The sequence below is a fragment of the Zingiber officinale genome, chromosome 3A (genome assembly GCF_018446385.1).
Source record: "Zingiber officinale cultivar Zhangliang chromosome 3A, Zo_v1.1, whole genome shotgun sequence".
Taxonomy (NCBI): domain Eukaryota; kingdom Viridiplantae; phylum Streptophyta; class Magnoliopsida; order Zingiberales; family Zingiberaceae; genus Zingiber; species Zingiber officinale.
In genome coordinates, this window is record NC_055990.1 from 91,132,447 (window position 1) to 91,159,199 (window position 26,753).

General features: G+C 40.5%; 1 protein-coding gene across 1 annotated transcript; it reads right to left on the minus strand.

Moving 5' to 3' along the window:
• Window positions 1-969: 969 nt before the first annotated feature.
• On the minus strand, window positions 970-1,918 carry LOC122053884 (CDPK-related protein kinase-like). The gene is made up of 3 exons (XM_042615798.1): window positions 1,590-1,918; window positions 1,250-1,291; window positions 970-1,149 (listed from the first exon to the last, which is right to left on the minus strand). The coding sequence occupies exons 1-3, from the start codon at window positions 1,718-1,720 to the stop codon at window positions 987-989; spliced, it is 336 nt and encodes a 111-aa protein (XP_042471732.1). The 5' UTR covers window positions 1,721-1,918; the 3' UTR covers window positions 970-986.
• Between the last annotated feature and the right edge of the window lie 24,835 nt (window positions 1,919-26,753).

Consider the following 26,753-nt stretch of genomic DNA (forward strand, 5'->3'; position numbering starts at 1 on the left):
ACAATATGGCCTATGATCAATGAAATATTTCCTTACCTGGCCAAAAATAAACCGTCTCGATTGGATTGTGAGGTTGAAGATGAGAAATAAGAATCATCTAGCCGAGATGTAGCCATTTCATCTTTTAACATTCTGTCCTGCTTCAAATAAGTCAACAATGCCAAATGAAATCTGAATATATTGACCAACTTAAATAACGCTGACAATTAACACTTAAGATGTGCAAAATCTGAAAATATATAATAGAGTAGAATCAAGTTTTAATCTCCCACATGAATTATGAAAGAGTTAAAAAATGAACAGAGAAACCAGTATGGGATTCTGTTAGTTTAGAGATCCCACTCGAAACATGCATCAATTACATGTAGATGACCGGTTTGATATGAAATTCCACAATATAAACAATTTCCCCCGTGAGTATAGTAAGATCTATAGAGTTAATCATCACCATCGTTCTTACCGGCATCAATAAGACCACGACGTTATCCCCCAAATGAAATTCCTACCATAGCAAATCCAACATGACAAAATCCTTACGCAAAGGAAATTCCATGGCAACAATCCCAGGTCTCGTCAAGAAAGCAGCAACTCAACCGAACTTCCAAGAGGACAAGAACCCAGGAGTGGCCAAAGCAAGAGCCACAATTCACCCTAATTACCACGGAACCTGACTATCGAAAACCAGAATTAGATAAATCAGGAGCGATGAACGAATCTCATTACCAATCAAATAGGATAAAAGGAACAACCAAATCCAGCTCAGCGCAGATCCAACAAACGCCGATGATCCAGGCAAATCCCTTCTCTAATCAATGCGGCAAAAACTCTCCAAATTGCTCTCCAACTTTCGGTTGCATTTTGCAATAGGGCCTGCACAAGGATAGACATAGAAGTAAATGACAGAGGAAAGTATGCAACTGAAAAATATATGTTGAAAAAGAAATGAACAGCAGAATACTCTAAGTTGCTCCTGTAAAATAAGAGATCTAAAGTAATATCATGTCTGCATAAATTGAATCAAAGTTCTCTATGATACAAACCTCTGGCTTTAAATCACGATGCACAACACCTTGAAGATGACAAAAGGCGATTACACTCAGTATTTGAATAACTATAGCTTTTGCATCCTCCTCTGAGTACCTTCCACCTCTTGAGAACACAAGGGAAAAAAAGCAATCAAAAGTTATTAATTTTCAAATTCAAATAATCAAATAGATATAAATTATGGCCAATAAAATCACTTTTTTACCTGGATAAAATTCTTTCTAATAATTCTCCACCTTCACATAATCTGGAAAAGAGAAAAACATATTGTTGAGTTCCAAATTAACAGAAGTACTACATAGTTTTTTTTAAAAAAAAATTGCTGCCCATCATCTTAGAAGTGTTCATTTTAAAATTTGTATGGAAAAGTATTATCATTTTTCCTTAGTGTAGGATACAAAGTGGAAAGCAAAGAGGCATATTAGTAGGATACTACATGCAAAAAGTTTTGGATATATCAACTCTATCTTGTGACATGGAACAAATATCAGATGTAGAAACGCTGTTACTCATTGTTAAGCTAACTAGAGTTAATTAAGACATACTCCATGACTACGTAGACGTTAAGTGCATCCTCACATGCATCATAAAATTTGACAAGATTATTATGGTTGGACAAGGCTTTGAGGATTTTGACCTCTCTAGGAACGTCTTCAATTGATATTGGTGTTGTCATCTGTAAAAACAAGAAAGAACCTGTGAAGTTTCAAAACACCCATTACAATGTTAAAATGCACTAACAATATGAGGCATGCATGATAGCAAGGATACACTTTCCAGCATATGAAGGAAGAAGTCTCATTTCAGTGACTTTTGACAATTCCAAATCATCATTACTTTCTGAATCTGAGCTTTCAAATTCTTCATCTTCGTCGCCTATCTCGATCTGATGAAGAATCTAGCAAACAGTACGTAAGCAATAAAGCAAAAAACAACACAGGAGCCATCAGCCAATCTGACTATCCTCAATGGTGTAACTCAAATTTGCCCCTCAAATAATTCAAATCCTTCAGGACATTATTACTATAAAGAACCATTCTCAGCTAGTAATCACCAACTCAAATAGGCAACCTCAAGCACCAACATGTAGCTATCCAAGAAACAACTTACCGGTAGCCCCTTAATTCATGCTATCCAGGACATTTTATACCTTTCTATCCCTTTATGAATTGAACAAATCCATCCGGGTTCTTTGTATGTCCAGTAAAGTATCTGAAATAGACAGGGAGGACAAATGAGAATTACAAAATGTTGTCATAAAGTGGAGAAGAATGTTGCTTACCAAACCAGCAGGACTACTAGAACAGCAGCAGCTATAGTCAGCCCTACTATACCAATGAAGGTAGCAACAGCATTCAAGCGTACCTATAACAGAAAGCAAGAAAAAAAAGTAGGCTTGACAACAAAATTTGCACGGGGCATAAAATAGAATTCACAATTCAGAAAAAAGCTGCAGTGGAGTTTCTCCACCAGTATCCTCTGAAATACTAGCCATCAACAAACCCCATTCAGTATTTATCCCAACTACAGTTACTTGAATGAAAACAAAAATTATTAAAATACTGAAAATAGACTGAACAGAGTTTCTTGTATAGCAGATAAAGATTCGCATACTCAAATTGAAGTTCAAATTACTTTCTTACAAGAAGTTAAATTTAAGCTCTAGAAAAGATTTCTACTCATAAAAAATATATAAAAAATTATTATGAAAAAAATAGTCCAGGCAATCACATACCAACATATTACCATATCCATCAGCAACCTTGCATCCAGACATTAGAAAGGGTGATTTAGGGCAACTTCATCCAAAAACTCGAACACAGATAAATTGCAATAATAATGTTGCTCAATGGTAACATTATTAACAAACCAACTAATTAACTTAAACAGGAGGATAAGACTATGCTGATTTGGGAATCGAAACTAAACTTCGAATTATCTGGAAGATGAAGGAGAAGTAGAGAACGCACTAGGCCTTTCTTCAATAGCTGCGCCGACTCCCTCACCTGGACTTTGCTGCGGCATCTCCTCCGGAGGGGCGTCATCTTTGAGGACGGCGCAGCAAAGGCGGCGACACTTGCGGAAGGGCTTCGAGAGGGGAGCCAAAGCTAGTAGCGAAGCGACGGTGGCCCGATTGTTAGGGGGTCAGAGATGATGCCGAGGGAAGCAAGACAACTGCGTACCTGGAAGGAGAGGTCGAAGGATAAAAACCCTAACATCTAGTGATGGGGAAACGAAGATTTGGCTGCGTACCTGGAAGGAGGCAGAGGTGGAGTCTCGTCAACGATGGGATGAAGCGAGCGTTCTTCGTGTCCGGAACCGAGATGCCTGCAAAGAAATAGAGACTCGATCGTGGAGAAGAAGGGCGTCGTGTGTGTTGATCTAAATCGGGAGATGAAGGGGCGTCGATCTAGGAAGGGGGTGGACGGCGCGATATAGGTTTAGGTTTGGAGGAAATATTGAAGTGTTGCAAATTTCGGCTAAGTATTGGTGGAAAAATTAAATTATTTTATTTTATCATAGACACCGAGTTTTAAAAACCGCTGTTAAAATCGGTGTCTATTAACGAAAAAAAGGGCGCTCATAGACATCGCCTAAAAAACCGATGTCTATGAGCTAAAATCTGCGCTCATAGACACCGGTTTTTGGAAAAATCGGTGTAAAATACTTAAAGACATCGATTTTTGCTTAAAACCGTTGTTGTTCCACTGATGTCTATGAGGGATTTTGTTGTAGTGAGGGATTGCTCGAAAACTTGACAAGCAATTTTGAGTAAGCATGATTATGTATTCATTAAAACTTGTAATCAAGTACTTGCAATTTTTGTAAAAATTTGTACTTACCTGTTTTTCTAACCTTTATTATCTGGTTGCTGCTTCCTGAGAATAAGTACTACCTTGCTCAAAAGCTTTTCTTGTTGTGGTATCTTGATCATATGTCTTTGAACAATAAGGCTTTCCATGAACTCCTTGATTTTTATTCAGGCATGACTGTATATAAAGAATTCCAAAGACCTCAGTGCTTCCGAGGGGAGTGTAATCCCGAGCAACTTTATATGAAAAACTCCATAGGATTTATATGTTCTTGGTCGGGCGTACAGTCCCGAGTGATTTTAAATAGAGAACTTCATATGATTGTGACTTCTGATGGGGAATGTAATTTTGAAGGATTATATATATAAAGAATTCCCTCTGAACTTTGAATCCTGGTCAGGAGTGTAATACCGAGTGATCTTTATAAAGAAATCCAAATGACTTTGAATCTAGGCCAGGCATATAATCCTGAACGATTAATATGAAGAATTTCATCAACCTTTGAGTTTTCGGTCGGGCGTATAATCCCGATCGATTTAATATGAAGAATTTCATCAACCTTTGAGTTTTCGGTCGAGCGTGTAATCCCGATCGATTTAATATGAAGAATTTCATCAACCTTTGAGTTTTCGGTCGGGCGTGTAATCCTGATTAATTTGAGTCAATAGAGTCCTGTGCTCTATCATATTTTGATCAGGTACTCAATCCTGCATGACTTTGCAAATGATAGTTTAAAGTTTCCGGTTCCTCCCAGAAAGGCCCGTCTGGGTTACTTCAAGAGATTTCTCGATCGACTATATTTATACTGGTTTAAAGTCTCCGGTTCTCCTCAAGAAGACCCGTCTGGGTTACTTCAGGAGGTTTCCCGATTGACTATGTTTATGCTAGTTTAAAGTCTTCGGTTCCTCTCAAGAAGACTTGTCCGGGTTACTTCAAGAGATTTCCCGATCGACTGTGTTTATGCTAGTTTAAAGTCTCCGGTTCCTCTCAAGAAGACCCGTCCGGGTTACTTCAGGCGATTTCCCGATGGACTGTGTTTATGCTAGTTTAAAGTCTCCGGTTCCTCTCAAGAAGACTCATCCGGATTTATTTAAGAGATTTCCCGATCGACTATATTTATGTTGGTTTAAAGTCTCCAGTTCTTCTCAAGAAGATCCGTCCGGGTTACTTCAGGAGATTTCCCGATCGACTATGTTTATGCTACTTTAAAGTCTCCGGTTCCTCTCAAGAAGACCTGTCCAGGTTACTTCAAGAGATTTCCCAATCGACTGTGTTTATGCTAATTTAAAGTCTTCGGTTCCTCTTAAGAAGAGCCATCCAGGTTACTTCAAGAGATTTCCCGATCGACTGTGTTTATGCTAGTTTAAAGTCTTCGGTTCCTCTCAAGAAGACCCGTCCGGGTTACTTCAAGAGATTTCCTGATCGATTGTGTTTATGCTAGTTTAAAGTCTCTGGTTCCTCTTAAGAAGACCCGTCCGGGTTTATTCAAGAGATTTCTCGATCGACTATGTTTATGCTAGTTTAAAGTCTCCGGTTCCTCTCAAGAAGACCCATCCAGGTTTATTCAAGAGATTTCCCGATCGACTATGTTTATGCTAGTTTAAAGTCTTTGGTTCCTCTCAAGAAGACCCGTCCGGGTTTATTCAAGAGATTTCCCGATCGACTATGTTAATGCTATTTTAAAGTCTCCGGTTCCTCTCAAGAAGACCCGTCCGGGTTACTTCAGGAGATTTCCCGATCGACTATGTTTATGCTAGTCTAAAGTCTCCGGTTGAATTTTCTCAGGTGCCTGAGTTGTATCGGCCGGGTTTGGTAATACCCCTTGTTGAGGTTCGACCGGGCGGTTTTCTATCTTGAGTGGACTTTGCTGCCTGGAATATTATTGTTGATAGTAGTTTCGCCTTTGATAACGAACTCTATTTTCTTTCTTATTTTTCAAAACAAAACAGTCTTCTGTATGATGACTGCTAGTCTTTGTGATAAGTGCACCATCTTCTTGGTGCTTCTTGTTGCATATCCACATGCTGTACGAATTATGGATGATACTCTGTATGGCGATGGGGTGGAGGGATTACTCAAGGCCCCCTTGGTGGAGGAACAGGAGCGGGAGCTTTCTCCTTAATAAGAACAGTAGAAGAAGTGGTATCTACTTTTCGGCGTGCAACCAGAGCTTCTTCGACATTAATAAACTCAGTAGCACGTTCAATTAATAAGTCAAAATCGACTGGAGGATTCCTCACCAGATCTTTAAAGAAATCATTATCATTCAAGCCTTGAGAGAAAGCACTTACTAATATTTCAGTGGTAGCATTGGGTACATCAATGGCTACCTGATTGAATCTTTTGATGTAGGCTCTAATGGCCTCTTTAGATCCTTGTTTAATTGAGAATAAGCTCCAGGGAGTTTTATGATACCTCTTGTTGCTGGAGAAATGGTGTAAGAAAATCTTCTTGAAATCTTTAAACCTTCGGATAGAATTTTCCGGCAATCTTTTGAACCAGCGTTGAGCAGCTCCTCCAAGTGTTGTAAGGAACATCCGGCACTTTACTCCATCAGAAAATTATTGTAATAATGCCACGTTCTCAAATTTTAATGGATGATCTTCTGGATTTGTGGTTCCAATATACTCGCCGATTTGAAGATTTTGATATCGCTTAGGAAGTGGATCATCCAGGACACTTTGAGAAAAGGGAGAAATAGTTCTCTCTGGCGAGCTATCACTAGCCACCATCATTTTAGCTTTACGTTTCTCTTGGTCTGGTGCTTCGCTAGAGGATTCTTGAAATACAGGCTTTCGTCCTCCCTGTTCGAAAGGAGTACGAAGAAAAGCTCAAGGACGTCTAGTCGGAGAAGCAATGGCCAGAGTAATATACAAACAATCTTCCTCTTCGAATTCTTTTCCCTTCCTCTTCCAATCTTACCTCAAGCTACTGGCATAGTAGCTCCAGTATGAGCTTGCTATTGCTATTGTTGTTATTGTAGAGCCTTCTGCACATGAGTGCTAATAAGGAAATCCAGATCTTCATGACTAATAGTGAGTAGGTTCGTTTTTCCAGCGTCTTTCATCTTGCAATCTCAGATTTAGGTGAAATTCCCACAGACGGCGCCAAATTTATCCTGTCTGAGAAGCTTGACAAAATGGAAAGCTAGGAAGAGAACTTACTATTGATGAAGAAGAACACCTGAGAACTCCCGATCTGAGAAAACCAAAGTGGATCCGGAAGAATAAAGTCACAGAACACCTCCTGGTGTAGAGATCCAAGGACAAAGGGAAGGATCCTATGAAAAATACTGAGAACTGGAGCTCCGATGACTTCCAGCGCACAAGAGAACAACCAACACTATCGTTAGTGACCTAAGCCCGGGGTGAAAATCCCTGGTTAGGCCCTTCGACACTCAAGTCAGTGATTTCTCTTAGTGTGGAAGGAAGAAGATGACTATGTGTGTTGTGAGCGAGAGCATACCTGGCCAACGAAGAGGATTCCCCTTTTTATACAACTTCATATAACCTCCGTAATCATGAAGTAGACCCCGGTTTGTTAGAGTTTGTTATGAGATGACATAAGCCATGTACTTATAGAAAATAACTTTTAAGGAATCTTTTTTGTACCCCAGATGTACCTTCTTTGTTGCCTAGTGCCTGTAGAAGAGTCTAGAAACATTCTTCCTGAGAGATCGGAAACTCGCGATAGAAGGGGGGGGGGGGTGAATATCGCTTTTTAAAAACTCTTCTTTTCGTATATTAAAAATCAAAGTTAAGTAGTGGAAATTAAACAAAGAGACACGTTCTTTTACTTCGTTAGGAGCCTAGCTCGACTCCTATATGAAGGCCCGCAGTCCTTGACCACACCGATGGGCAAATCACTATAACTCTTCTCTCTGATTTAGGCATTCATTTTTAATGCCCCTTCTTGTTGCATCCATAACATATCACTTCTTATTTGTTTTGGATCTAGTTCGGTGGGGTCTTCTTGGTGCTTCTTCTAAACTTCTTCTTAGTTAACACCCTTCAGACCATGTTGACTAATTCTTCTTCATTCGTTGAGTCTGAGTCTGATTCGCTTTCTGACTCGATCTTCATTTTTGATTTTGTTTCCTTGCTTGAACCTGCATACAACGCGACACCTTTCTCGACATGGCTTGTGTTAGACTATTCGTGTAATTCCAATTCACAAAATAACTCATCTAACATAAGAATTGAAAGATCTTTGGAAACTTTGTAGGCATCTACAATCGATGCCCACAAAGCATTCCTCGGAAAGGCGTTCAGAGCGTACCTTATCGTGTCGCGGTTTTCCAGGTTGTGTCCGATTAGGTGGAGGCCGTTAAGTATGTCCTTTAGACGAGCGTGTAGTTGCGAGGCCGTCTCTCCAGGAAACATTTTTATATTAAATAAATTGTTTAAAAGTAAATCCCTTTTGTTTACCTTCGAGTCGTCGGTTCCTTCGTGTAGTTTGACTAGTGAGTCCAACAATTCTTTGGCGTTGTCATAGGGACTGACTCGGTTCAACTCCTCCATTGTGAGCCCGCACTGAATGGTGTTGATCGTCTTGTAATTCATTTGAGCCTTCTTGATCATTTGAGGAGTCCATTCTTCTGGTTCTAAAGTTGTTCCGTCTTTCGTCGGTAGAGTGTAACCTTTTAGGATTGTGAACCAGAGCTCGATGTTGGACTTCAAGTAACACTCCATTCTATTTTTCCAATAACTAAAGTTCTATCCTTTGAACGGTGGAGGTCTTACGGTGCTGTAACCTTCTTGATAAGAATTTGACATTCTTGCAAAAAAAAATTAAGAGAAATATATTTCCAAGACTTTCATCTTGGGATTAGAAGTGCTTGAAAAAAAAATATTTCTAAAATAAAAGAAAAAAGTTTTTAAAAAAATTGCTTTGAAAATCGGTTAAGAAATTTCAGAGCTAACTTGGCTCTGATACCAATTGATAGATCGGAAACTTGCGATAGAGGGGGGGGTGAATATCACTTTTCAAAACTCTTCTTTTCGTATTTTAAAACTCAAAGTTAAGTAGTGGAAATTGAACAAAGAGACACGTTCTTTTACTTCGTTCGGAGCCTAGCTCGACTCCTACTCGAAGGCCCGCGGTCCTTGACCACACTGATAGGCAAATCACTATAACTCTTCTCTCCAAAATCCTCGGAGAGAAGCAGATTGTACAAGTACAAATAGAATAAGATAGTAATAATCCTACTATCTTATTGAAATTAAGTGCAATATGAAAATATACCGACAATTATGTGTGTAGGTTGAAGCTCGGTCGGTACTTCGGACGGAGTAGATTTGCGGAGTCGATGACTTGTAGCACAATCCGTACGCAGAGAGAAGACTTGAAGATAATCAGAAAGTTCTATCTAGCCTTTGTCTCCGAGCCTGCTTTTATAGGTGTACTGGAGGTTCGGTCGACCGATCCCACCGTTCGATCGACCGAACCCGCTCCCTTCCTTCCGGGCTGAAGTTCGAAGCTGGCTCGATCTTTTGCATTTACTGGTCTTTAATGGTTTAGTTGACCGAACCATCTTTTCGATCGACCGAACAGGCCTTTTCCTTGTTCGTTGAAATCTGCCAGAAAGCTTCATTTAATGCTGTTTAATGTTGATTGGATCGGTCGACCGGTCCTCTGGTTCGGTCGATCGATCAGCTTTTTCCTTTCCTGCGGATTGCTGATCGCTGCTAATTGTTGGTGCAATATCCCTCAGGTCAAGGTTGACCTGGGTAACCAAGCTGAGTCTTGGTTTGGGTTTAGATGTTTGACAATAAGATATTGATTGAAGAAGAGTCAAGTAGGTCAGGGTTGACTGGATACTTGACTGGGAAGTCCTAACTGGGATGTTAGGCAAAATGAAAGTCCTGGTGAGTGAAGCCAGGCAGAAGAAAAGTCCTGGTGAGTGAAGCCAGGCAGAAGGAAGTCCTGGTGAGTGAAGCCAGGCAGAAGGAAGTCCTAGTGAGTGAAGCTAGGCAGATGGAAATCCTGGTGAGTGAAGCCAGGTGAAAGTCCTAGTGAGTGAAGCTAGGCAGATGGAAAACCCTAGTGAGTGAAGCTAGGTGAAAGTCCTGGTGAGTGAAGCCAGGCAGAAGAAAGTCCTAGTGAGTGAAGCTAGGCAGATGGAAAACCCTAGTGAGTGAAGCTAGGTGAAAGTCCTGGTGAGTGAAGCCAGGCAAGGGAAAATCCAGATGGATCAAGGATGATTGGACATCTGGTGCTGGGAAGTCCAAGTAGGTCAAAGGATTGACTAGATACTTGGCATGAAAGAAAAGTCCAAGTAGGTCAAAGGGATTGACCGGATACTTGGCACAGAGAAAAGTCCAAGTGGGTCAAAGGGATTGACCGGACACTTGGTAAGGGAGTCCTAGCAGGTCAAGGGAGTGACTAGATGCTAGGCATGATATACCAACAGGTCAAGGTTGACCGGATGTTGGTTTGGGATGTTTGGGACTTGGTTTTGGACAAAAATCAAGTGCTGGATCGATCCGTGGATCGATCCAGGCTCTGGATCGATCAGTGGATCGATCCAAACCTGTCCCAGCGAACAGAGAGCTTCTAGATCGATCCGTGGATCGATCCAGAGGTCCCAATCGATCAGTGGATCGATTGGGACGCGGCTGCTTCGCGCGATAAGCGCTGGATCGATCCGTGGATCGATCCAGGCGCGTTTCCAGAGCACAGAGGCGCTCTGGATCGATCCGTGGATCGATCCAAAGCCTCCCCGATCGATTGGGAACATTCGAATCGATCGGGATCCGACCGTTGGCGTCGTTTATAGCTGCAGGCGTTCGATGGCTGCGGAAAGCACTTCTCCGATTCACTCCAGAGCTCTCGCCAACTCCTCCACAGCGCTCACAAAGCTCAGTTCTTGAAGGATCTTGGAAGCTCTCCAAGTCAAGAGGCGGATCAAAGCCAAGAAGAGAAGCTAGGGTTAGGGTTTTGTACTCATTGTAAGCTTGTAAGCTTGTATTTCTTGTATCCTTTCCCTCTCTTCTTGTATTGAGTATTGTAGGGCTTCTCCGCCCTTGGTAGTTACCACAAAGGAGAGTTTTATTTAGTGGAGGGTGTGTGTGTTGGTGTGGATCCTTGGATTAGTCACCTCTTGTGAGGTGGATACCAAGTAAAACCAACCGTGTTAGCGTTGTGTGTTTGTTTCTGTATTTTCCGCTGCACATCTTTGAAGGAACAAGCAACGCCGAGCACCGAGCGAACGCGACGAGCTATTCACCCCCCCCCCCCCTCTAGCTACTTTTGGTCCTAACAAGTGGTATCAGAGCAAGGTTGCTCTTCACCGGAATCACCGCCGGAAGGGGCAAACATATCAAGAAAAGCTAGAGGGTGAAGAAGTTGGAGCAAATTCTTCAAGTTCAAGATTCTATCAAGCTCAACTTCAAGATGCAATTCCAAGATGGACTTGGATTTGACACAAGGGTGGCTCCACCATACACATCCACAAGCTTCGATTCTTGGAGATCAAGAATTGAAAATTTCTTGATGATGGAGATAGAGCAATGGTTTGCTCTAATGGAAGGCTTCAAGGCTCCAAGAAATTCAAAGGGCAAAGTTCTAAAGATAAGCAAATGGAGCAAAGACCAAATCCAAAGATGTGAGGCCAATGACAAAGTGACCAAGCTTTTGGTAAAGTTATTGCCAAGCAACATCTTGGAACAAATTGGAGAGTTTGAAGATGCCAAGGAGCTTTGGAGCAAATTGGCAAGAATTCATGAAGAGATCCCCTCCACTGTACATGATCATGAAGAATCCAAAGAGGGTGACTCTTTGGAGCAAGACCAAAAGGAGGATTCCGAGGTTGATAGATGCTCAACTTCCGAAGAAGAGGAAATACAAGAAGCTTCATCCTCAAGGGAATGCACCGAAGGGAACAAGGAGGGAGCATACTCCTTGTTTCACATTCAAAATGATGAAGCCTCCACCTCTAGGATTGAGGGGGAGCAATTCTTGGTGACGCCGGATCAAGAAGAAGGAGAAGCTTCTACATCCGGGTCAAGTGAAGAAGAAGAAGATTGTGCCACCTCCGAAATTCAAGAAATATCAAATGGAGGAGCAAGTGTCATCCCTATACAAGAAGGTATAAATGTTTCAATTAAAAATAAAAATCATATAATATGTTTTGAGTGTAGGGAAAGTGGGCACTACAAGAGCAAATGCCCTAAATTGGCCAAGAAGAAGGGCCAAGTGGCACAAAAGGGCAAGGAGAAGCTCAAGGAGACCACCCCCGGGACAAAGAAGAGCAAGGAGCACATTGTGTGCTTCTTGTGTCAACAAAAGAGCATTGCCGAAGTCAATGCCCCAAGGGGAAGAAGATGGTCAAGGCTCAAGGAGGCACTAGTCAAGGGGGAGCCTCCAAGGTAAAAAGGAAGGTAACTTTCATTGAGCCTATTCCCTTGCAAAATGGTAAAAAGCATGCTAGGTCAAATTTTTATCATTTTAATGCGATTTACCATAAGAATAGGAAGCATGAGGGCCTTAAGGAAAAACATGTGGCCCTACATGCCAAAACTACCCAACCTAAGGTTAGGAAGGTAGATAGACACTTGGGCAATAACTCTAAAGATTTTAGATACAAGCCCAAAAACAAATATGCTCATGAATCAAATGAAAAATCTAAAACTAAGGACTTAGTGATAGAAAATCAAGTCTTGAGGTCAAGACTTGATAAAATGGAAAAGACCCTAAAAAGGATGGAAAATATCCTATTAGGGCAAAATGAGCATAGCCTAGGTCTAGGAGCACAAAGGTCATCTAATGGCCATAGAGGTTTGGGATACAAACCAAAGGCTAAGAAGGATGTGCCCTCTTACCATAGAGTTCCATATAGTTATGGAACAAATCCTAGGTCTAGTGGTCAAGCCAAAAATGCTAGGGAAGTCATCCCTAAGAGTATTTTTTGTAATAAATGTGACTAAGACTTCTAAGAAGTCTAAGAAAGTCACAAACAAGGTCACAAGGGAGGTTATCCCTAGAGTTGACCTAGAAAATGTGACCAAGGCTTCTAAGAAGCCCAACAAGGTCACTAGGAAGGTATCTAGGGAAGTTATCCCTAGTGAGTACCTAGAGCATCCAAGGAGCACCAATAGGTGTTGGGTTCCTAGGAGCATCTTCTCTACCCCATAGATGGGTTAGAGAGTGTCAACTCCGATTAGAAGGGTAGTTAACCCAACTTTGAGGAAATTAACACTCAAGGAGCATTTTCAAGGTTTTTGTTAACCTTTGAAAATGAAATGGAATTATTGATTACTCCTTGAAAGAGTAAAATGTGCCTAATGGTGGAAGAATTGATTTTAATCTTAAATGGCACATATTGGAAAATTCATAAGAACTATCAAGTTGGGTTTTTGGTATGTTCTTAGGCAATTTAAGGCAATCCGGGCCTTAAATTTAAAAGTGCTACTCTTGAGGAAAAATGGAATATGCCAACATTTGAGGACATGTTTATTTTAATTGGCATAAATTAATCAAGGGAATAAGAAATGCAAACTTAGGCTTTGGCATTTTCTTAAAGCACTTTAGGGCAATCTAGGTTTAAGGTGTAAGTTTAGCTAAGACTTTAAGGATACTTAGATAGTTAATCTAGGTATATTTTATTTATGCTAAATCTTGTCATGATTGTTTGCCCATCATATGCCATGACATCATGTCTATTTTTGCATTCATGTTTTATTATGAAAAATCCAAAAAATACCATGTCATGACATTCATACATCATGTAGCAATAGGATATTTTCTTTTGAAAATTATTTTCTTTTGATGTATGCCATAACATAATCATGCATTAAGTTTAATTCCTTGTAATTAAGGACAAATGGCATCTAACGACACTTATTGACAAGTGACATCCTGGGTGGATGTCTAATATATCTAAAATGCCTAGATAGATATGCATGATCCCTAGAATAGGGCAAAACCAAATTTTACATCTCACAAAGACCTCTAAGGTGACTTGTATGTGTTTTAGTGCATATTATATACAAGTGAGATGTTAGGATGATGAACAAAGCTCAAGATGTTGATTTAGTGCATTCCTTTGAGTTTTAAATTCATCAAAACACATAGTTATGTGTTTTCCCATCATTGGGAAAGCTAATGTACAAGTCATGTGCATTATACCCAAGGAACATGATGGGATATTGGTTTTGAAAATGTTTTTAAAATGTTTTTGGAAAACCTTGGTGAAGGCTATCTTTTGATAGTAATCACCATTGAATAGTTAGACACAAACTTGAAGAAAAACACTAAAGTTTTTGCAAGTTTTCAAGTTTGTGTCAATCTTTGAAAATATGATGTATTTTCATAGAAAGCTATTTTTCCATGATTAAGTATGCCCTAAATAATGTCTACACGAAATTTCATAATTTTTGGATTTTTGTAGAATTTTCTAGGGGTTTCTGAAGTTGACTGAAATGGAATTTCAGCAACTATCAGAGCTCCGATCGATCCATGGATCGATTGGAGTTCCATGAATCGATCCATGGATCGATTCAAATGGCAATTCCCGCGAGCAGAAGCTCGCTGGATCGATCAGCCGATCGATCCAGGGAGTCTGAATCGATCCGTGGATCGATTCAGAAAGGTTCAATCGATTGGAACCCAACTCCAATCGATCCAAGTTGCTGATTTTGGCTGGGAAGGCCTGATTTCAGCATCTTTGAACCTCTTTGAGTCTAGGTAACCATTCCAAACCCCTTAAATACATTTGTATACATACAAAGGGTGTTTTCATGTTGAAAACAAGGATGGATTGGTTAACGAAGCCTAAGTAGAAGTTTAGGTTGAGGTTGTTTCAAATTTTGAATATTTGAACCTCAAAACTTCTAAATTTGGGTTTCCTAAAGGTTTAGGGATTCCAAGTCATTGTTGGTGCAATGACAGAAGTTACCACCATATCTTTAGGGGGAGGGACTCTTTAAAGACATGAAAATTATTTTTCATGAACCTTGGAAGGTGGTTAACCTTCTGTTGTGAACTTGCTCAAGGTTGAGCATTTAAACTTGAAATGGGGAGAAATGGGGAGTGGATATCCTCATTATTTCAAGTGGACATTCAAGTGGTAGATAATGCTCAAGGTTGAGTAGTTGTCTACATTGAGGGAGAAGTTAAGGATAAATGAAGGGTATGGGACCTTCATTATCGTGTTGATCACAACGAGTGATGTTGTGAACAACGATGAGCAATTCTTCAGGGGGAGAGACTTCAACAAATGGATTTGTTGAAGTGTGCCCAGAATTGGAGCATAGGTTGATGTGTGTCCAACGATGGGTTGATGTGTGTCAATAGGGGGAGAATGTATGGTTAAGTTTAGGCTTTCATTACCTATGGGAAGGTCATAGGGGGAGAATGAAAGGACTCATGAAAGGGAGTAAGTTAGGCTTTCATTACCTAGAGGGAGTTTGCCCTCTTAGGGGGAGAATGAAGAGCTTAATTTATGCTTTCATTACCTAGTGGCATGAAGAAGGAGGCTATGGGATTAGCCTAACTTACATATGGGATTGTAAGTGTTATTGTGGTATTGTCAAACATCAAAAAGGGGGAGATTGTTGGTGCAATATCCCTCAGGTCAAGGTTGACCTGGGTAACCAAGCTGAGTCTTGGTTTGGGTTTAGATGTTTGACAATAAGATATTGATTGAAGAAGAGTCAAGTAGGTCAAGGTTGACTGGATACTTGACTGGGAAGTCCTAACTGGGATGTTAGGCAAAATGAAAGTCCTGGTGAGTGAAGCCAGGCAGAAGAAAAGTCCTGGTGAGTGAAGCCAGGCAGAAGGAAGTCCTGGTGAGTGAAGCCAGGCAGAAGGAAGTCCTAGTGAGTGAAGCTAGGCAGATGGAAATCCTGGTGAGTGAAGCCAGGTGAAAGTCCTAGTGAGTGAAGCTAGGCAGATGGAAAACCCTAGTGAGTGAAGCTAGGTGAAAGTCCTGGTGAGTGAAGCCAGGCAGAAGAAAGTCCTAGTGAGTGAAGCTAGGCAAATGGAAAACCCTAGTGAGTGAAGCTAGGTGAAAGTCCTGGTGAGTGAAGCCAGGCAAGGGAAAATCCAGATGGATCAAGGATGATCGGACATCTGGTGCTGGGAAGTCCAAGTAGGTCAAAGGATTGACTGGATACTTGGCATGAAAGAAAAGTCCAAGTAGGTCAAAGGGATTGACCGGATACTTGGCACAGAGAAAAGTCCAAGTGGGTCAAAGGGATTGACCGGACACTTGGTAAGGGAGCCCTAGCAGGTCAAGGGAGTGACTAGATGCTAGGCATGACATACCAACAGGTCAAGGTTGACTGGATGTTGGTTTGGGATGTTTGGGACTTGGTTTTGGACAAAAATCAAGTGCTGGATCGATCAGTGGATCGATCCAAACCTGTCCCAGCGAACAGAGAGCTTCTGGATCGATCCGTGGATCGATCCAGAGGTCCCAATCGATCAGTGGATCGATTGGGACGCGGCTGCTTCGCGCGATAAGCGCTGAATCGATCCGTGGATCGATCCAGGCGCGTTTCCAGAGCACAGAGGCGCTCTGGATCGATCCGTGGATCGATCCAAAGCCTCCCCGATCGATTGGGAACATTCGGATCGATCGGGATCCGACCGTTGGCGTCGTTTATAGCTGCAGGCGTTCGATGGCTGCAACAGCACTTCTCCGATTCACTCCAGAGCTCTCGCCAACTCCTCCACAGCGCTCACAAAGCTCAGATCGCCAGTTCTTGAAGGATCTTGGAAGCTCTCCAAGTCAAGAGGCGGATCAAAGCCAAGAAGAGAAGCTAGGGTTAGGGTTTTGTACTCATTGTAAGCTTGTAAGCTTGTATTTCTTGTATCCTTTCCCTCTCTTCTTGTATTGAGTATTGTAGGGCTTCTCCGCCCTTGGTAGTTACCACAAAGGAGAGTTTTATTTAGTGGAGGGTGTGTGTGTTGGTGTGGATCCTTGGATTAGTCACCTCTTGTGAGGTGGATACCAAGTAAAACCAACCGTGTTAGCGTTGTGTGTTTGTTTCTGTATTTTCCGCTACACATCTTTGAAGGAACAAGCAACGCCGAGCACCGAGCGAACGCGACGAGCTATTCACCCCCCCCCTCTAGCTACTTTTGATCCTAACACTAATGAGCTGTCCTTTGTTGAGTCACTCTGGTTCAGTCGACCGATCTTACTGTTCGGTCGACCGATCAAGCTTTGATCAGGCTCAGACTATGTTTTGATTTGATCTGAATACTGAACTGAACTTTTCTATTTCAGTCGACTGAACCTCTGGTTCGGTCGACCAATCGTGTAGTACCTGCAGAACAATATTAGGAAAAACATCCTGCAAAACAGAGATAAGCACAGTAACAGTATAATGCAAGAATAATATTAAAAGACAGTATAACTGTCTTGATCTCAACTTGGAAACCTTCCCGATTTCTTCAGTTAGATCAGCGACCTAAGGTTGTTCGTTTCGGGAACCCGACCTCACTGTCGCTCCTCCAGTTTGTTTACCTCAACCTACCTGCCAAACTTTGATCCTCTAGATCTAGTTTGGACTTTTCACTCAGCCTTGATCGGCTCGCCAGGACTTTTCCCTTGATTTTAGGTCCTCCAGACCTCTCGATCATACTGCCAAGCTTCAGGTCCTCTCGACCTCCTTGGACTTGCTTGCACCTGGGTTCCACGATCTGCTAAGATTTCTCTACCTAGCCTCCAGCTAGGACTTTTCTGATTGAGTAAACATCCTGCACACTCAGTCAACTTGTTTGATCATAACAAGACTTAACTTGAACCTTTAACAACATCAAAACTCAGGTTTGATTCTGGTGCAACTTACACCAACACTTCCCGCCAAATTAGTAAACCTGTTATACAATCACATACTATAGATATATTCATTAAGCTATTTATGAATATTCTTGTAATATTTGTTCTCGCCCTGTCTTATAAGCTATATGGAGATATATTTATTGTCCATACCTGCTTACCCTGTTTTTATTATGTTACAAACAGTTCAATCTTATACTACAATTTGTATCAGACAGAATTGAACCTAAGTTATGTCCGAGCGAGTTACTACTATTGTTCAACATACATCCTAATTGTCTGATAATATATTATAGATCTTGTAAGGCCTTGTATCTTTTCACATCCAGAATTTAGACAATCTTAAATTATCTCTCTTGAATGCTTAAACCTTGCTGATATTGGCCTACTTTTCTTAAGATATTATCCCGGCCGATATTGGTCTATCCTTCTCAAGGCATATCTAGGACGATATTAACCTACTTTCTTAAGGTATATACCGGTCGATATTGGCCTATCCTTCTCAAGGTATTATCTGGCCGACATTAGCCTACTTTCTTAAGGTATATACCGACCGATATTGGTCTATCCTTCTCAAGGCATATCCCGGACGATATTAACCTACTTTCTTAAGGTATATATCGGCCGATATTGACCTATCCTTCTCAAGGTATTATCCGGTCGACATTAGCCTACTTTCTTAAGGTATATACCGATCGATATTGGTCTATCCTTCTCAAGGCACATTTCGGACGATATTAGCCAACTTTCTTAAGGTATATACCGTTCGATTTTGGACTATCCTTCTCAAGGTATTATCCGGCCGACATTAGCCTACTTTCTTAAGGTATATACCGGACGATATTGGTCTATCCTTCTCAAGGTATATCCCGGCCGATATTAGCGCTTGCTTAATTCTGCTATTTCCTTTCTCCTTCTCACTGGGGACCTACTAAACCTAACCCATATCATATATCATGTCTCAAATCCTGAAGAGACTCTGACGAGGAAGCGATGGATCTAGCAAAGGAGATGCGCCAGGAGGAGATAAAGGCAAAGGAAAGACTTCTTCTTCCAAGGGCAAAGACAAAAGGGTGGCACGCAACGAAGGTAATGACAATGAATTTAATATTATTTTTAGAAATCAAGAACATAAAGCTAGATATGATATACTTGTTGTTAGAAAAATCGTGTGCACTAGATATATGGATCCAACTACCATGGATAGGTTAGGAATTAGGGATGACATAGATTAGATGATTAGCTCTTTAGAATGGAATGACATTATGTACACACGTTTACCAACTTACCCCCACCTAGTCCTTGAGTTTTTAAGTTCAATTGATGTTAAATTTTCTTCTGAGGATGACTATATAGGGGTCATAACTTTTAGGTTGATGAACAAAGAAATTCGGTGGACGTTTAGTGATTTTAATACCTGTTTGGTTTACCTACTGGTGGTGCCCGTGGATTTGATAGTAATATTAACTGGAATGAATTTTGGACTTCAATCACTGGATCAAAGAACCCTTATGAACCCTCTAGAGCAAAGGCATCACGCATGCAAAACCCCACTTTTAGATACCTTCACTATGTGATGAGTAAAACAATCTTTGGTCGAGGTGAGAGTGATGGGGCTATTAGGAAAGTGGAGCTTTATTCTCTTTGGGCGATGCTAAATAAAGTCAACTTTGATTCTGGGTTTCATTTCTTACAAAACTTGTTGGGAGCAGGTAAAGCATCTTCAGAGATGATAGTGTTTGGCGGTTTAATCACCCAAATAGCAATAAATCTGGGTTGTGAGTTTGATAGGCTGGAGGTCATTCATGGTAATGATAAGATCGATATCGATTCTTGCCTTGCAATGAAGATGCTCTGTTGGGATGAGAATGAGTTTGCTTTTCCTAGGAACGATGGTTTCCCATTACCCCTTCCTTTTCCTGAGCGCACTTTAGTTCACAACCCCGCAAACTGGGTGATCGTTGATTCAAAACCTGAGTTTGTCCCCTTGTAGGAAATACTGAGCACTACCAAGAGCCCTCATCATCAGGACTCCCGCAACCCTCTGGATATCCGAAACCTGCTAGACACTCTTTTGCCTATGGTACGGGACCTTTCAGATTTGATTTTTCTGATTTCCATGCCTCCTTAGACTCGCTTCTTGAGAAGCACACTACCCAACAACAATTGTTGGAGGGTCGCTTCAAGTTGTCTGACGACTAGTTTAGGGAGGTATAGGACCATTTTAGTTTACTAGGGACTTTAATAGCCAGGTGACAGGATTTGTTCAGGATTATGAGGTTGACCAGGAAAGAATGAGGAATTTCATGGATGATATAGATATTACTAGACAACAAGTAGACGCTCTTTACCAAAATTATCAGCACATTGGCCACCTCCCTGGTATGCCTAGATTTCCCTCTGACACACGACGAGGATCCCCTTATCCCCCTCCCCCGCTACCATTTTGATTTTCATCAGGACGATGAAAAGTCTAAGTCGTGTTGTGTTTGCACAACCTGAGTTGAGTCGAGTCCTTTTCTTTTTCTTTCTACATATTTATCTAGTTTGCTTTATCTACTTGCATTTCATTTTATCTTTCAATCTTATATTGCACGTTCTTTTCTTACTTGTAGTTTTTCATCATTTTTATTTTGATAAAAAAAATGAAAAAAAAAAGTTTTGAGGCATACTTGAGAGCATCAAACCTTCTACTTTTTCTGTTGACTTGTCCGATAGCAAAATGACTAGCACATGTATTTTCTTAGTTCATGTGTTGTAGAGATAGTGTTTGTATGTTTGGTGTATCTCCTTTCTCTATCTTTAGTAGCATGAAATAAGTAAAGTATTGTACAGAGTTTAGTATAAGTCTTGGCCTAACCTTAAGAATCTTACTTTCACTTCACTTAAGCTTGAATAGTGGAAATATTTTGAAATAGTTATGATTCATCCAATTTGTTTAGTACTTGTGTTCCCATGGGGATTCCTTAGTTACATTTTGGTTAATGGATGACCCCCGATCATGGAAGCTCATTCGGAAAAATCTAAATCCCAACATTTGCATCGTGCATTTGTGATTAGTGCTACACTTCTATGGCGCTTAAAAAAAAAGTTGAATAAGGGATAAAAAATAGTTGTTATGAGTGGAAACTAACAATTTACCCCTTTGAGACCGAGTTAGGTGTAACGCCCACCCTTCTTACCCAACCAAAGGCGGCGCTACGTTCTTATACTACTTACGTACATGCTTTAGTTATAACAGCGGAAGAATAAAAACTTTAAAGAATTTAATTTATTAAGCATGATATCACATATTCTGATTTGTTCAAATGTGCATATATTGATCATATAACTAAAAATATTAATTTGTCCGAATCGTTCTTGCCGAGCCACCACCACACACATCACTATCTGCTCCTCCTGCTGCTCCGTTGTACATCCAGCTTTCTCTTTTATCTGCGGTACAAGGAAAGTAAGCTATGAGCACTCATGGCTCAGTAAGTTCCTTTCCTACTCACTAAAACCGAATTCATATCATTGCATATCAATATCATGCAAGGTATCATAAGCATACGACATACAAGGGCATCATATTCATATTCATATAATATCACATGACATTATATCTAATCATCAGATAATTCAAGCACATACGTAGGCAATGCATCATAAATTTGAAAACTTATACTTATAAGTACTTGAAATTAATATCATCATCATTTGGGATCTCGGTTTGTACCACATACTTAATGCGTAGGTCCAAGGTAGCAAGTCTTGAGCCCTACCATGCATACATACTAGGCCCGAGTCTTACTCCATCGACCTAGGGCACTCAAAGGCCCATTACTGACGAGGCCCGAGTCTTACTCCATCGACCCCGGGGCGTTTACGGAGCCCACCCTTGGTACAAACCATAAAAATAACTTATCATGCATAACTATCATATCATGTCCTTAACAATCTTTCATGCATTTATTCTTTTTCATTTCTTTTCATTATGTATAGCATTTTCTATGCTATCACATATCATAACATAACTTCATTTCTTTTCATTATGTATAGCATTTTCTATGCTATCACATATCATAACATAACTTCATTTCTTTTCATTATGTATAGCATTTTCTATGCTATCACATATCATAACATAACTTCATTTCTTTTCATTATGTATAGCATTTTCTATGCTATCACACATCATAACATAACTTCATTTCTTTTCATTATGTATAGCATTTTCTATGCTATAACACATCATGGCATATTTCATAATATAACTTCATTATGCATATCGTTTCGTAACTAAAGCAATCATGCATTCCAACTTATTATCATATCATTTTCATACAGCATGGCATAGACATATTTAATTTTTGTTCTAGGGTTTCTAGGGCATCTATCCCTTCATGGCCGAACACATAATGATTCATTTAGGTCATACAAACATGTATCACATTCACACATTATCAAGTTTTCATAAGAAGTACTTTTAACCCCTTAGGTTTCATTTCCAAGGCCTCTAGGTCCTTCAAACCTTACTTGGCTGAAATTCATAGAATATAAACTTCCTTTAAGTGGCGTAAAGCATGGGAAACCTAAGTAAATTTCATAGCAAGATTTACTAAGAACATCATACACAAGGTTGGATCATAAACAAGCTAGGACTCTTGTGATCTTACATGTCATAAATCATGTAACTAATTTTCTACATTCCAATTAAACATGAGAGCATTAATCATCTTTCATAACATAATATCACAGAGGTCATTGAGCATATTAGAATTTTGTTTAAGCTTCTCTAAACTATCACCTTACCATGGCCGAAATATTAAGAGTAAGGTTCATGAGTTTCTTTCAACATACAAGTATACAACTCTTAAGAACTTTATATCATGTCATATAAGCATAGTTATTTTAAATTCAAGGTCCTCCTAACCCTAAATTCTTTCTTGGCCGAAACATGAGAGTGGGGTTCTTTTGGTTCCAATCAACTTCCAAGCAAGAAAACCATAGGAAGGTCCTTAGCATTTCATAGAGGGAAACTTGCACTAGTTTGGTTAGACAATAATTTTCCTAACCTATTTACAATATTTTTGATTGAAATTCTAGGGTTACATACACCTCTGATCATGCATCATATATGTATACAAACATAGGGGAAAACTTTCTTTCAAGGCATAGAAAAAGAATCCGAAAATCACATGAAAGCCTTGTACCGCAGGTGAGGGGAAGCTTACCTTCTTTGCTTAAGTTTCCTAGAGTTGAGAACTTGCTTGTGGACCTTTCTTCCTTGCTTGCTTTGCTCGGCACCAATGGAGGAAGAAGTGGCTAGGTCTTTTGGTGGAGAGGAGGAGGAAGAAGAGGAGGCTTCTTACTCTTGTGTTGCTCGGCAAAAAAAAGAAAGAAAGAAGGGGAAGAGTTGTTGCTCTCGGCAACAAGAGGAAAGAGGGAGGGAGAGTGCTCGGCACAAATGGAGGAGAGGAGGAGAGTGAGTTGAGGATGAAGCCCCCATGCCTATTTATACTAAAGTGAGGGGAGGAAAACTTGACTTGATTCATCCTCCTCATTTACTTCTCCTCTTAATGAGAAAGAATATGCTAGAGAAATGCTTCTTGAGTTTCTCTCTTTTCTTTCTCTTAATTTCTCTCCTTTCTTTCCTTTAATTATAATTCCCATCTCTCCTTTTACAATATTCACTCCTATCACACTTGGTTAACACATGCATGCATCCACAAGAGAACCAAGGATCAAATCCTTCTCCTAACATATTTTTGTACAAAATAATTCATGTATATGCATTATGCATAAATATTTCATACATGCATATATAATATCTCATATCTCTTTTGTTTACATTAATTCCTTGCATTATAAATCATGTATAGAACTTTATATTCTCAACTTTATTTTCTTTCATAAAGTTTTTAATCATCTAAATCCTTCCCATCGTAACATTCAACGTAGACTATCTACACATTCTTTTCATTACATTCGTACTCTCATTGCCCTTACTTTATCTAGGCTTTCTAGGGGTGTTACATTAGGTTACTGGGAAAATAAATATTATGTTTCTTTTGATTCTAAGTAGTATCCTTTGAGACCTTGTGTAATTTAAGGAAAACGAACCAAGGGTGTGGTAGGTAAGTGCCTATCACCGGGAAAATTAGGAACTCAATTGCATGACGACTTGACTAGGACAGAAAATTGAAACTTAAAGAGTTTGAGTCACTTATTGCACCGAGCACAAAGAACTTATGCTTAGGCCGTACTTGAGCTACTCCACAATCATGCTTATCAATGAAACTAATTGATAGAGTTAGGCGAATGCACTAGAGATTATGATATACTATAGGAACTCATGGATATAGATTGCAGCATTTTGCTTGAAGACAAGCAAAGGTTCAAGTCTGGGGGTGTGATGTGCGTAGATATTATGATCGTTTATGCATGTTTTAACGCACATTCACTTGCTTAATTTGCATATATTCTTTACACGATCATCTCTCCTATTGTTTATTCTGCATTAATTACTCTTTTATTGTAGATCTACTCTTTGTTTGGTTTTGTGTTGACAGGGATAACTTTTAGAGTGAAAACAACGATTGTCGACGCATCGGAGCAATGTAGGGAACCACTTGACACCGGTCGTGCAACCTTGCACGACCGTGTGGCCATTCCTGAGAGAGAGCAGCACACGACCGTGCAACCTCGCACAATCGTGCCTCATGACCAGTAGCCAAGAAGCACACGACCGTGCAATGCAGACCCGAGCTGAAGGAAGATACGACTGTGCCACTCAACCTGAAGGGAAGAGGAAATTGACCGTGCGGATCTCGCACGACCGTGCCACTCTACCCAAAAAAAGGGAGGAGTTGGCCGTGCGGATCTCGCACGTTCGTGGTACGGGCCATGTGGCGCCCATGCCCTAGCCTATAAAAAGGGTCTTTAACCCTTCTCTGAGGGGGGGGGGGGGGGTGAGCTGTTAGAGAGAGATATACCTTGGTATCATTCTCCACCATCCCAGACCTCCGTTTGATAATCCGAGATCACCTCCATCACCGCATCAACTCCAGAAGCAAAGGATTAGATCCGAAGATCACTGGACGACATTAAATAAGCATCTTTTTTCCCTCTCTCTTCTTGTTTGGGATTATATGTCTAATTATACTATGTCTTCGGGTTTTTCTCCTGCGTCTATGGAGTAGATTCTTTATTCTAGAATTAGGGAGTAGTTATGGATAGGTATTGATGCAAGACTCATGTTTATGCCTTTTTCTCATTGAATGATTTCACTTGTCTTGTTTCTATTTGATATGCATGAAACTTTCTTCAGATTATCATGTCGTATTAATTGATTGTGTAGGAATTGTTAATTTCGTAAAGATAGGATCTTATATCGTATACCCGAGGGGCCCTAGTGACAAGGGTAACCCGTTCACGGACATCTAGGATACTCCCTTGAAATGAGAGGCAGTTCCTCACAAGGAAGTAGGAAACTAAACCAAACCCCTATCTCTATCCTTAATGATGCTGGTCAGATTCGCATTCTTGTGATCTACCGAGGCACCCTAGTGACAGGGGTTAACCGTAATAGGATTTCACAAGAATCTTCTCTATTTAGTGTTTAAGGGTAGTAACTTGAACTTCCGATGAGTACGTGTTGATTGACAATGAGGAAAGGATAGAACATGATACATCAACTACCACCACAACAAAACTGGACTCCTAGAGCTCTTCCCAAGCCGAGTAAAACTCTCTCTCTATCTCACTAGTTCTCACATCTACTTCCCAAGTTCTTTCCTTCTTAAGAAATAGTTCACCTACAACCATCGGTAGTTTAGCTAATTCTACGTGAACAATCACTAGTGCTTATAACCAGTCCTCGTGGGATCGATAATCTTTTATTACTAACGACGTATCTGTGCACTTGCAGAAGCGTAACACTCTGGCATTGATGAGCAACTCCAGATCATCCTGCGATATAGTAATGGTGTTGGGTTTTCCAACTTCCTCCATCTTCGTAGCTTCATATCCAGGTGAATAGTTCCCACAGACGGCGCCAAATTTGATCCTGTCTAAAATCTGTGAAGACGAGCACTGGTTCCAGTGAATGACGATGGCCTCCAATGAATATTAACTCCCGAAGATCTAGAGAAACTCCTCAATGCTCCTACGCATAGTGAGATGAGCCAATGAAGCATTAGTGATCTAAGACCGGGGTGGAGATCCCTGGCTAGTCCCTCGACGCTCAAGTCAGTTCCTCTCAAAGGTGGAAGAAGAAGAAGAAGAATAGTAACTGAAGTGAAACAGAGTTTAAATGCTAGAAGTTGCGTACCTTACCAACGGAGAGGATTCCCCTTTTTATACTACCTCACGTGGCCTCCGTAGTCATGAAGTGGTCTCCAGTTCGTTAGGGTTTGTTAGGAGATGAAGTCATCTTCTATCCTTCGTGCAATAATCCTTTGGGGGAATCTTTTTTGTACCACAGATGTACCCATTTTGTTGTTTATGACTTGTATTTATAATAGGAACACATCATTATGTAGGATCGAAAAGAATTTAGATATCTCCACAATGGTATGATATTATCCACTTTAGGCCTAAGCCCTTATGGTTTTGCTCTTGGGCTCTACTCAAAAGACCTCATGCCAATGGAGATATCTTTTTCTTATAAACCCATGATCTTTCCCATATATTTTCAATATGGAACTATGTTTGCAACCTTGCAACCCCAACAATCCCCCCTCAAACAAAGGACCACAAGGTCCCCCTCAAGCATCGGGTCACTCTTGACCTGCTCATGACCTCCCCTCAAGCATCGGGTCACCTTAACCTGCTTAGGACCTCCCCTACTTTGTTCAAGGTTTTCACCCACATGGTTCAATCTTGGATCATGGATTTAGCTCGTACTTCTTTCGGCAGTTAGTCTTGTGAAGAGCGACCTCGCTCTGATACTATTTGTAGGATCGAAAAGAATTTAGATATTTCCACAATGGTATGATATTGTCCACTTTAGGCCTAAGCCCTCATGGTTTTTCTCTTGGGCTCTACCCAAAAGGCTTCATGCCAATGTAGATATCTTTTTCTTATAAACCCATGATCTTTCCCATGTGTTTTCAATGTGGGAC

Excerpts from the sequence above, each read along its gene's own strand:
- LOC122053884 (XM_042615798.1), bottom strand. The coding sequence starts at position 1,720 with ATGACAACACCAATATCAATTGAAGACGTTCCTAGAGAGGTCAAAATC. Across the intron at positions 1,292-1,589 it reads AACGTCTACGTAGTCATGGA|ATTATGTGAAGGTGGAGAAT; the intron begins GTATGTCTTAAT and ends TCTCTTTTCCAG. Across the intron at positions 1,150-1,249 it reads TTAGAAAGAATTTTATCCAG|AGGTGGAAGGTACTCAGAGG; the intron begins GTAAAAAAGTGA and ends TGTGTTCTCAAG.